A 12,844-nucleotide genomic window follows, 5' to 3' on the forward strand; every position below is an offset into this window, starting at 1 on the left:
TAACACATTCTACCTGAGCTTCCCAGTTGATCAGTATCTTCACCTATGCACTGCCCCAGAACTACCTCAAAAAGCTGCGCCTGCATTTAGGTTCATGTACCTATTCCAAGTGCACTTCAAAATACTACCACCATATTTGAAAGATGTAAAGCATCTGCCTAGCAAAGAGAGATTTCAAAAGTGGTTAACAATGGTAGTGTACTATATAACTTACTTGCACGCGATTATGTACACCTCTTCGACAGAGTAAGCAAGTAAAAGACACAAATCCAGCACTCTCTCTCTCCAACCCCTAAACTCTTGTCATACACTTTAAGGGTCTAACCTATTTTAACAACAGGCAAGATACAGTATGTTATAGTAAGAAATGTGGAGAGTAAAAGAGGAACACAGGAAATGAAAAGAGGTAGACATAGTTCGTATTTTATTAGGGTTACCATATCTAATAAATAAAAAAAGAGGACCCTCCACGGGCCCTGGCCCCGCCCATTTCCCCACCCCTACCCCCCGCCCCAACTCTGCCCCTTCCCCGCCCTAACTCCGCCCCCTCCTCCCTCCCACTCCCAGCCACGGGGAAAGGGCTGCCCCAGCGCTACCAGCTTCAGGGTTTGCCGGGCAACCCCCAGACCCTGCGCCCCCGGCCGGCGCTTCCCCAGCGCAGCTGGAGCCCGGGAGGGGAAGCGCCCAGCTGGGGGCGCAGGGTCTGGAGGCTGCCGGCAAACCGTGAAGCCGGTAGCGCTCGGGCTTTGGGCAGCCCCTATGCCTCCGGACCCTGCGCCCCCAGCCGGGCACTTCCCCTCCCGGGCTCCGGCGGCGCAGGGTCCGGAGGCACGGGGGCTGCCCAAAGCCGGTAGCGCTCGGGCAGCCCGGCTCTTAAACAGAGCCGAAGAGGAGCAGAGCCTCCAGCCGCGGCGGCTCTGCTCCTCCCCGACTCTTCGGCTCTGTTTAAGAGCTGGGCTGCCCGAGCGCTACCGGCTTCGGGCAGCCCCCGTGCCTCCAGATCCTGCGCCCCCAGCTGGGCACTTCCCCTCCCAGGCTCTGGCGGCGCAGGGTCCGGAGGCACGGGGGCTGCCCGAAGCCGGTAGCACTCGGGCAGCCCGGCTCTTAAACAGAGCCGAAGAGTCGGGGAGGAGCAGAGCCGCCATTTTCCCGGACACGTTCGGCTTTTTGGCAATTCCCCCCAGACGGGGGTTTGACTGCCGAAAAGCCGGACATGTCTGGGAAAAAGAGGATGTATGGTAACCCTATATTTTATGAAATGTTTGCTTCATACAAAATAAGTCAGAAAGGAGTGTGTAACATTCAACAGACTTCTCATGCAAGTTATAAACACAGATGAAGTGTGCCTCTAAAAAGCCTTCACACTCCAACTTGATAAAAGATATTCCTCACCAAAAACCAATGGAGAGTAGGTTTTATTGAGAATTCATATTTAAAACAAATTTTAATCCAGTAATTTGTGAATAACAGACATACACAAAAACCAGAACAGCAAAAAAAATGAAAAGCCATATTATTGAAGACTTGTTTCTCAAAATGACTTCTCTAAAAATTCCGCTACACCCAAAAGTAAAGCTTTCCTTTGGCCAAGGGACTACGTGTGATAAATCAATGCCTAATGATGTTTATTTCACAATTCTTTTTAAGCGGAATGTAAAACGCGCATGTCACAAGTCAGGCCTTTGCTGGAAACTGTCTTACAACCTGTTCTATCAAATAGCTATTGTGAATTCATAATGATGGTAAATGAGTCATTAATTATTGTCTACACCCTCTCAAAGTAAATTTGTCATTCAACAGCAATGAATAGGAAGCCAGCGTATCTGTTATCCCTAACTGCACTTTCACCTTTTCCTTACAGGAATCTAGTAGTTTCATACATTGGAATCATCTCAATAGTTTTCAGGTCACGGACCTATAAGGTTTTCTTCAGAATCACCAAACTGTCTGAATGGGAATGATAAATTCTTGCTCATCAGTTGGATTGTCTGTCTTTGGTTTTATTGTTGTGCAAGATTAACATGCACAAAGCTGAGAGTTCTTAAAAGGTGGACAATTTATTATTTTCTTTACAGGGAGTGGCCTGCTCTTTGGTTTCACAAACTGCATATGTTCAAAGATTGATAGTTAAATTAATTCATATATTAGTCAGATTAGTGTAGTCTGGCTTTAAAAGTTTTCAAATAATATTGCCAGGGATAGTGACATTTCAAAATTAAGGAAGTGAGTGTGTTTAAAGGGAAAAAAGCCCTTTGTTTCAACATGACAAACCCTGAAAAAATAATGTAACCAGATGGCACAGCTTAGAAAGGACTGATGCTTTTTATTTAATATACTATAATTTTTGCACTTTTCTAGACAGAAATAAGAGGTGATACAGTCTTCTTAAATTAAGATCCTTAAATGACAAAAGCCTTCACTTACTACCTTAGTATATGCATTTCTAGTGGGACAGAGTCTAATTCCAGGTACACAGTGGTTATCTCCAGGTATCTATTTTCACCCACTTTCATTCTATTGGTTTAAAAATGTAGCATTTATCAAAGATGTTAACTTGATAGGATGAGCGGGGCATTTCAAGCTTTCCCACACCATCCCTAACATGCCTCACCACTGACAGGCAAGAACCAATGCTAAGAAGATAGTTTGATCTCTACGCCGTTCAGTCCTAAATCTCTACTGAGATGGCCAGAAGAGGTGCCGATAAGCAATCTTTGTGATTTAAGCCACACTTCAGAAAGGTGCATAACCATCTTGTCTAAATGGGGATGCATTCCTGAAATAAGGCCTTAGACACGCCCACCAGAACCTGGACTGAAACAGCCATTTCACACAGGCAGTCTTACAGCAGCCAGACCACAATGACTTTTCAACACTACAGACCTTCACAGTCTGATTCAAACCAGTAACCTAGCAGTGAAATCTTTGTATCTACACCTCTACTCCGATATAACGCGGTCCTCAGGCGCCAAAAAAATCTCATCGTGTTATAGGTGAAGCTGTGTTATATCAGGGTAGGGGAGAGGAACCGCTCCCCGCCCCAAGCTCACCTCCACCCTGCCTCCGCCTCTTCCCTGAGCGCACCGCTGCTGCTCCGCTTCTCCCTCCCTCCCTTCCTTCCAGGCTTGCCATGCCAATCAGCTGTTTGGCCCAGCAAGCCTGGAAGAGGGGGAGGCGGAGAAGCGGAGCGGCGGCGGCGCGCTCAGGGGAGGAGGCGGAGATGAGCTGGAGAGGGGAGTGGTTCCTCTGCACCCCCCCCCTTATTTGCTGCGGCCCCCCCGCCCCAGCTCACTTCCGCCTCCTCCCATGTGCGTGCCACAGCTCTGCTTCTCCTCCCTCCCAGGCTTGCCGCGCCAAACAGCTGATTGGTGTGGCATGCCTGGGAGGGAGGAGAAGCGGAGCTGCGGCACGCTCGTGAGAGGAAGCGGAGGTAAGCTGGGGCGGGGGGGCCCCGGGGCGCGCCACAGCAAGTAACGGGCGGGTGCAGAGGAACCGCCTGCGGTAACACGAATTCGGATATAACAAGATAAAGCAGCCCCATCCCCCGGAGCGCTGCTTTCCCGCGTTATATCGGACTGCATTATATCGGGTTAGAGGTGTATCTAGCTCTGCATATCAAATAAATATAGCTATTCTGTCTTGTGCATTAGGTGAGTTTACAAGCTATTCAGCAAAGCATGCTGTCGATTCAAGGTCAGAATTTGTCCCTTACCATTACTATTTGTCCCTTACTTACACAACTAAACCCATGAAAACACTAGCAAGTTTTTAAAACAAAATATTGCAGCCACACCTGTGGGGTTTCACATACAGATGATTTGATGACAAGTATCATGTCTACAGAGCCAATAAAAGAAAACGTTTTTCATATAAATGCTCAGTTAGCCCATAGGTCTCACTGCCACTCAATACCATTGAGCCAACCTCTTAGCAAGATTCAAAAAAGGTTAACAAGATCATCCGAAGTTATTAATATACAACCAACCAATCAACCAAGAAGGTTGGAAGAGATGTAATCCCTTCTGCTTCAGGGTATAAACCAACTTCTCATTATTGGGATTTAGGAAGACGCTTTCCCTGGAGGTAAGTCACTCCATAATTGTCTACTACAGGGCTTCCTGCAATTTCATCTGAAGCATCTGTTGTGGGGTAATGTCAAACAGGATACTCGCTTAAATGGGCGATTGGTCTGATCCAATATAGCAGTAGCTCTATCCCTACTTCCGCACTGGCAGTAGCCATTCTAATTGCTTTGTCATTTACTTAAAAACTGAAGAAAAGCAAAATCTCACCTCCTCCAAGAGGTGCTATAGAGATATTAACTTAATCAAATGGAGGAAGCCTCTGCAGAAAGTAACCCCCTCACCAACAAAATGTAGAAAACCCCACTCACCTTCTACATTCATGGCTTCCCTCAGAGCCTGCAATTTCTTCTGTCTCTCTCTGATCCTGTCAAAGGCACACGATATTGCTGCAGAGGTTGATGACTCTGGCACCAGGCGCACTTGTTCCAGTTTTTGAGGGCCGAAGACATCCAGTGCTATGCTTCCATCAGAATATCTTGCTTCCTTGTTCCTAGTGGTAGTTGAAGTCCGTACTGTAACTGTCTCATAGTGATTGTTGTGTCTGTGAGACTCTGCAGAATGGTCTGTCTCAGTTGCTTTGTTAGTTGTACACAGCAAGTCTGTGGAGGAAGCCCAAACCTTCCGTTTGGGAGCACTGTCTGCTCCAACGTTACTTTTCCCCCCCAAGTCATCAGTTCTACACCGATAAGGACAGCAAGCATCTTCACGTCCAGAGTAGTAATCTGAGGATATGCTCTGGAAAAAATCTTCCTCGCCTTTTGCTCCTCTGATGGACAGGAATCCCATAGATTTACTAAGCCCTTTGTTCAGCATGGCCTGTTGAGAGAATTGAGGCTTTTGTACTTCTGATGCATCACCCATTAAACTTCGTCCTGGAATGAGAAGAATCCATCATGTATGTACTGTCGGTTCAGGCACTGGAGTGCAACAAAAGTTATTGACTTTGTAAGCTATACACTATTTAAAAATGCAGCGTTTTATTGGTTTATCGTGCAAATGCTGGAAAAAATACTTTAAAGGATTCCTCACTGAATAACCCAAAACAATGCTTATGTTATCAGATACTTTCCAACATTCGTTTACTTTGTTTCTGAAATATCCAACGGTGAATTCCTGGCCTAGCGGAGTTGGGTAACTAATAATATTTTAAAACATACAGAGTGAAATAAATGTTTTAACAGTTTTCTCCCATCACCAAATGAAAATAATCTTTTGAAAATAATCTGAAACACTCCTGAAAATATTAGAGCTATAGTTTACATAATTCCCCCACCATGCTCTAAAGACATAGTCCACATTTTGCTTGATTTATGACAAGTCTAGGTTTGTTCTACTGATTACCTGGATACACTACAGTATTGGCTGCAGTAGGAGATGACTATGTAACTTGGAATTTAAAAAAATCCTGGATCTTACAGTAATGACTATTTTTGGATGATGTTAGACTCTCTTGAGTTAACTTTCTGAACTTAAGATGGGCACTCTGATAGAGTTTTCAAGAACAGAGTAATTGTATGAGCTTTTATGCTTTACGTTAAGGTAGCATTTCAAGCAAGCAGGCTGTTTTGAAATTACTTACAAATAATACCATCAAATGAGATATTTCTTCTACAAATGTACTTGGAAGAATGCTAAACTTTACTTAACCTCAATATCACCCCACTAGCTCTGAAAACTCACAGTGCAAGTAGAGGTTTTTGTCATGAAATTTTCTGGAAACTATGGGCCCAATTTCACATACACCTACTACCAGGAGAAGTACCTACAGCCGTAAGTAACCCCTTGGGATTACTCACCAATGCAAGCATTTTGTTAAATAACCCAGACCCTGATCCTACAAACTACATGTTTGTGTATTTAAGTGCACGGCTACACTAGAGTTTACAGCAGCACTGCTGCAGAAGCTTCTCCCACCAACATAGTGCTGTCTATGCTTATGATTTATTCACCCCCCGAGTGACATAAGTTATGCCGACTTAAGCTGTAGTGTAGATAAAGTCTAAAAGGATCAAATGGCACTTGCTTAAAACTACCGTGTAAAGATTTAAAAATTACTAATATTCAAGAGGTAAAACTACTAATTACTAATATTCAAGAGGATCAGACGATGTCCAACTACCGTTATTCCTCTGTTCTGTACATCTTGATACAGAAACATTTGAAAACATTCAGTACAAAGTTATGGAAATTTGAACAAAAAAACCTACTGTGTATTCCTAACATAGAGTAGTTTAGTCCCATGTATATTACAACTCCAGAAATATACTGCTAAAAACTACAAGGATGATGTCTACCTGAGGTGTATGCACATTACACATGTTGATTTTCACCCCATGATAGCATCCCTGCTGGGAAAAAATGGATTGAAAAGAGTCTCTGGCGCGTAGTCAAGTCAATCCTTCTGCCAACCCAGCTAGAGATATAGTAGTGCACGTTGTCTCTCAGGGTGAACTTTTAACAATATCCCAGATGAGATATTAGCCTATATTTCTTCCCTCTGAGTCAGCCTTGAAGTCCTCTTCACAAAAGAAAACAATCCTAGAGCTCAAAGTAATTTGCTGCACTGAACCTTCTATTGTGAAAGACAGTTCTGGAATCTGAACTGCTGCCCTTTGTTAGAGAGTTGATCAACTCTCATCAAGAGCCACGCTTGTGCATTGGGCTCCTGCTGAGCTTCCAGTGAGTCTATTACTTTTTATTGTATTTTATTGAGTGCTCTAAGAGTTTTTACAAACACTTTGAAAGCTCACTGATTTGCACCCCTAAGCTTTGACTGTCTACTCTTTTCTTGTTACCATTTTGGCCTGAATAAGACCTGGCATGATAAAATAAGTATTTCTTATCCTTGCAAAGTCATAACATTTTAGTGTTTTGAGCTTCAGAAGAGACTAAATGTCTTCAAGGCAGCACAAAAGCTGCTTTGTGTTCCAACTCATTCAAAATACTAAAATGCAAGGCTTTGTCAAAGGGATAAAAACATTCCAAAACTGACTGTTACACAACCAAGTCAACATTCCAAAATTAGGGTTAAAGCCCTAAGCCTCAATTAAAAAAATCAAATAATCCATGGCTGGCCACCATCTTCCATGGGACATCTGTTGATGATCTGTGCCACTGATTACCCAGAAGGCCTCTGCCTAGCTCAAATGTTCAATGGCTGTCTGTTAAGCTCAGTTTGCACATAAACAGCCTTCAAATGGTCATAGGCCACAATGCCACCACAAGTGAGTCTGCTGCTGCCAATGGCCCCTTCTCCGCACCCCACATTGTATGCAAACGTGGTTTAGGAAAGGGTGTAAATACTGCAGCAGATGCAAACAGGTGGGAACACTTTGGCAACACGTCAACTCATAAACATTAGAAACGTATTTCAATATTTTCACTATTTATTTAAGATTCTCGGGGGGCGGGGGGGGAGACATCAAAGTGAAATCACCCACGTTACCATCCCCACCCCCAAAGTTTCAATTCTAAAAGAAAGATTTTTAGCTGGAAAAATTGCTTTTGCATTACTTCACCTTATTGTTTTACTTTCCAAATCAGACTGCCTAAACCGAAATTAAATGCATGCAGTAAATCTAGCGAAAGAATAATGATGTTAAAGGAAAATGAGGAGTGCCTCTCCTCCCCCCCACCAAAAAAAAGATGGCTATGACACCCATGTAACACTTTGACTATATTTCGGGACAACCTATGAACCATATAGGCCCAATTCAAAAAAGTATCCCTGTTCAAGAATGCTTTCCTGAACTGGGGCCATAATAGCGAATACTGAGTCCAAGCATATTTTATAAACACCAATTAGGTTCCCATACAGCAGCAAGCATGTCTATTGTACATTGATGGAGCGTGCAGTAAGGGACCGTGACCTGTTCAAATATAGGAATGAGAAAGCTTGAGGGGGAGGAGCAGGGCATCAACCTCAAGCGTTGGTTGTCTATTGTTGGGAGTAGGTGCTACAATACTCCCTACAATAGACTTCCTGCCAAGCCCTACTAGATGCTCAGTTTATACCAAAGGCTCTGCAAAGAGGAGACTAACTCCTGACCTTAGCATGTGGGGATGTTTCCCATTGCTTAACTCCCATGCCCACTTGATCTTTCCTCGAAAGGAGGAGCGAGTGCCCTAATCACTATCTCATCATCAGGGACTGGGAGAGTGCTCATGGCTGCAGCATTGCCACTCATTTAGTAATTATATGGACAGGAGAGGAGAGGAGCTGTCTTGACAGAAAGCAGTGCATGAAGTGGATGCTTGATAGATGCCCATTCCACACTGCTATTTCATTCTGCTGATTGGGATGCTTAGAACACCATTTTTACATGATTGACTTTTGCTGCCTGTGTTCGCCTTTAACATATGACCAAAGGGAAATCAGTGTTGGCCTTAGCATTTAGACATTAGGCTACAAAACAGTTTCACTCCAATCTCCTGTGATCACATCACGAAGCAGAGGATTTTTGGGAACGACTGTGTAAATGTTTCTTTGCATCCCCATAAATCTTCAGTCTGCCACCAGGCCACCCTGTTGCTAGAGGAATGGAGAACCACCAGCTTACATTGAGGCCTGTACTGTAACACTGAGGCGGGGGGAAAAAAAAGTGAAGGTCTAAACTGGGAGGTTTTTGCACTTTGTTTGAATTTTAAGTATTTCCCCCCCTTTTCCTGCATTTCACTGTGGATCACAGAATAAACAGCAATATTATTGTAACGCAAGTGCTCAAAATATCACCCCTTTCCTCACAAGCTCACAGCTTTAGAAACATCATAAAGTTAAAAAAAAAAATCACTGCTCTTGCTCATTCCCTCCCTAGAGCTCTTTATTCCTTTTCATTTCCTCCTGTTCCACAGCTCATTCTACATTTTCTCCCTGCTATTCTCTTTCTCTGAAATGCAGCATCTTCCTTTCCCAGTCTCTTTTCTTCCCAATTCATATTCATGCTCTTCTCTCCACCCCCTTGTTCTCCCCTTAGTCTCATCTTTTGTTCCTCATCCCATCATTCTCACCTGGTCTCCTCACACTGTACCTTTAAGGTCTTCCCCACCACATACACACACTAATTCCAAATGAGCACTGACTGAACTAGTCTATAATTCTTTTCAAGCAGCTGTTTAATAGTCATCACTACTGTGATGTAGTTATTAACCCCATTTTACAGATGGGAAAATTAGGTGACTTGGCCAAAGCCACAGAGGGATTCCAAACCAAGATGAGAATGCACTTGCTTAGGTCTGTAGACAATGCTGACCCTTACACATGACTGTGACTTTCTTATCCTCTATAGAAATGCTATTTTGAAACTACTTATATCAAGACTCCTTAGAGGGGCATAGCAGATCTGTCTCGTGCAGTTTTATAGCCACAGATCCATTTCTCCAGCTAATCAATTGGAAGGCTGTCTATTGTAGCACAGAGGCTAGTATTGCCATAAAAAAAAGTAAAACATCTTTTCCCTCCATTCAGTTTAAGTCAGCACTATGGATCTGGTTTAACCTGGCCTTTATCCTGGTGATTTGAGCACTCTAGCTGAAGGAGAAAGTTTATTTATTTATTTGTACACTCTTGGCTTTTAACTGTGTGCATGATCACTACTTTAAAATACTGGAAAAATGATGAGGGAAAGCCACATATGAGGATTAAATAACCAACACAGAGAAGAAAGGGAATTTGGTTGGATAAGGCTCCAGGATTGTGCACTTTTGTGCCTCTGAAGTAGAGTGTGACAGATGACATGCCTACTTATTAAAAGGAAATGGAAGATGGATGGCCTGGTAGTTACATTTGTGGACTGGGACTCTGGAAACCTGGTTTCAGTTTCCTGATCTGCCACTGACATTTTGTGACACCTTGGGCAAGTTATTTAGTTGCTCTCTGCCTCAGTTTCCCATTTGTAAAATGGAAGGATAGTACTCCCCTACCTCACAGGGGTATTGCAGGGACAACACATGAATAATTGAGAGGCACTGAGATACTACACTGTTGACCATATAAGTACATATGATAGACAGCTCAGCCTTTCCCCCAAATTACCCTTGGAAGACTCAGATGCTAGGGATGGGGGGAAGGAGCAGCAGGATGTAGCCTCCCTTATCACCTTTAGCGCAGACGTTAGGGCACTCACCTGGGAGGTGGGAGACGAAGGTTCAATTTCCCTCTCTGCCTGATGTGAAGAAGGGATTTGAACTTAGGTCTCCCACGGGCTAGGTGAATGCCCTAACCTCTAGGATACACAACCGTTCGCTTTCCCTGACCCAATGACTATTAGGTCATTATGAATGTCAATGAATAGTCATTGAGCTAGGAAAAAAAAGAGTGAGGTTGACTCTGTAAGTCCCCTGCAATGATATCCACATTTGCAAATTTGTGTGGTACAATTACTGCCGAAGGGCCAAATTCTGCCATCTTTACTCACACTAAGTAGAACATCGCTCTCCAAGTAGTCTCGCTGATTTCCCTCTGAGCACAAACGACAGACTCTGGCCCTAAACAAGCTCCATCTATTAGTTTGCCTCTAGCAGTGCATTAACATGGTAGTGTAAGTAATTGATCAGATGTTATGTAACTGTGGATGCTGTCAATGCAGTTTATCTGACAGTTCTAGAATGCAGGCTATATTTATTCTCATTGAGTGAATTTAGTTCAAGCCTTTTTATACACTTTCCCCTATCTTTTTTTTTTCTGGCTAACATAAAATACGTTTTCCTATTCAGTCATATGATTACATCTTTTGTCTATATATAGCTAGCAGTGTGGGACTGGAAGCTCTAAAGAGGAAGTGATTACACTAAAGTTTAAAAAGATCTCCCAGACCAGCTATCATTGCTGGATGCAAACAGAAAAATCCTTATCATAAAACAAAGCAGCTAGTCACTCAAATGAGAGGGGGAAGCTCATAAAAGAAGTTGGATTTACAATCCCTTAGGGGCAGACTGGGAGCCAGAAGGGAGATAACAGAGCCAGATGTGGCCTGGGGGTTGCTTGCTGGAAACACCCCCTCCACCCTTTTTTGTTGTTGTTGAGAAATCCCAAGTAACAGATTAAAGTTACTGCATTCCTTGTAAAGAACATGAGCTGGAAGAAATTACCCTTTGAAGAGCTGAGAGTAAAAAGTGGCAAGAATGCAAACCTTTTAGCCCTGCACATGTTGTTTTTCACTAGAACAGATGTTATGAAGGAAGCAAAGAACTCCAGGATTTTGTGTAGCTAAGAAATTTATTCTGCTAACACTTCACTAAGCAGCATTTTGCCTTTATAACCTCTCTTGCCCCCTCAGTATCCCTTCTACGTGCTCTTCTCAGACTAATGCCTAAATGGTCAAATCGCTTTCCTCTTGATATCCAATGACACCAAAAGCTGATGAAGGTCACACAACTGGTCAGTTGCAGCACCAAGTCACTTTACATCTCTGCCATTATTTCCCCTCTTGCCTTTTGTCTGCCTTCTCTATTTAGGTTGTGAGATCTTCAGGGAAGGAACCATCTCTTACTATGTGTTTGCATAACAGCACCCGAATCTCAGCTGGGAACTCACAGCACCACTGTGACACAAATAGGAAAAAATGGCCTGGATTTAAAATCCTTTACTGGCTTGCTATTTGTTTTGCAAGACTCATGAAGATATTCTCCACCTACACATTTCTGTTTTTTTAATGCTGAAAAAAAGACGACAGTGCCAGAGAATAACTTTCCGAATCAACTACTCTGCCATATTTACAGTTATCTGAAAAACGATAAACTTGGGTTTAGCAGGAAACAGTTTAGAATGAATTATGCCAGTTCAAATATGTGGAGAACACCAATTAATTTGATTTCTTTGCAGATTGATTGTTGCCTTTTCTTCTCAATAAAAGAACTAAAAAAGGTTATTAAAAAGTCTCTTTGCTTCCCTAACAAACAGGCACAACTATACATTACAAACTTTTGCTGTCAGTTTTTGCTGAGTGGCTAAATTAAAGAAAAAAATATTCAGGAGACCACTAATTAAGCACTACAGTTTTCATATAGAAATGTCATCTCATTTGTTCCTTTGATGTTCTAAACACTTTAATGATCACCTTTAGAAGGCATCTGCTATTTTTACAGCTTGTAATTATAGCGTGCAAATTAAATGGAGAGTGTCGACACCTAAGATTTCATCCAGGATTGCTGAATCATTTCCTGCCCTACTTTAATACATTCAGATGAATACAACACACACAAAGATAAGGCTGCTCACTTTGACCAGTCCCTTAGAAATGATTCCTCACCTTATCCAGTGGGCGCATATTATGAGGGTAGTCAAAGGTTGAGAGTTTGCTGGATAGCCCACCCCCAGTTAACATTCAGTCTTAACAATCCTTTGATCTTAGCACCCTAAACACGCCAAAGGTAAGTCGGAGAAATTTGTGGATGGGAAGAAAGAGCAAGAAACAAACTGAGGAAGCATCATCTTTAAAGGGAGAAAGATAGTCCTCCAAGAGACACTTTTCCTCCTCCCTCTTGCTCTTACAGCCCAGTGATAAGAGTTTGAACACAGCGGATAAATAGAGGAGGACAATGACCAAGATTTCCATAACAATTAGAGCTCAACAAATAGGACCTGATTTAAATAACTGAGTGGGTGGGCTCCTGAGTGTGCATGAAGCCCTAGTAACTACAAAGATGGTTCTATAGATTAGTTTAGATGGGACACAAAATCAGGTTGCATTTTTTTGTTTCTTGGTGGCTGAACAGACAGCCAAGAAATAGGTCCATGGCATGAATACTCATGGTTTTGAGTA

General features: G+C 42.9%; 1 protein-coding gene across 15 annotated transcripts in view; it reads right to left on the reverse strand.

Moving 5' to 3' along the window:
• Positions 1 to 12,844, reverse strand: part of PTPN13 (protein tyrosine phosphatase non-receptor type 13) — a 188,498-nt gene that overhangs the window by 85,876 nt on the left and 89,778 nt on the right. For all 15 annotated transcript variants that reach the window (XM_065596146.1, XM_065596141.1, XM_065596140.1 and 12 more), the window contains exon 7: positions 4,394 to 4,957. In XM_065596146.1, the coding sequence (XP_065452218.1) occupies positions 4,394 to 4,957 (564 nt within the window). The remainder of the gene's footprint in view (positions 1 to 4,393; positions 4,958 to 12,844) is intronic.

This window comes from Chrysemys picta, chromosome 5 (genome assembly GCF_011386835.1).
Source record: "Chrysemys picta bellii isolate R12L10 chromosome 5, ASM1138683v2, whole genome shotgun sequence".
Lineage (NCBI taxonomy): Eukaryota > Metazoa > Chordata > Testudines > Emydidae > Chrysemys > Chrysemys picta.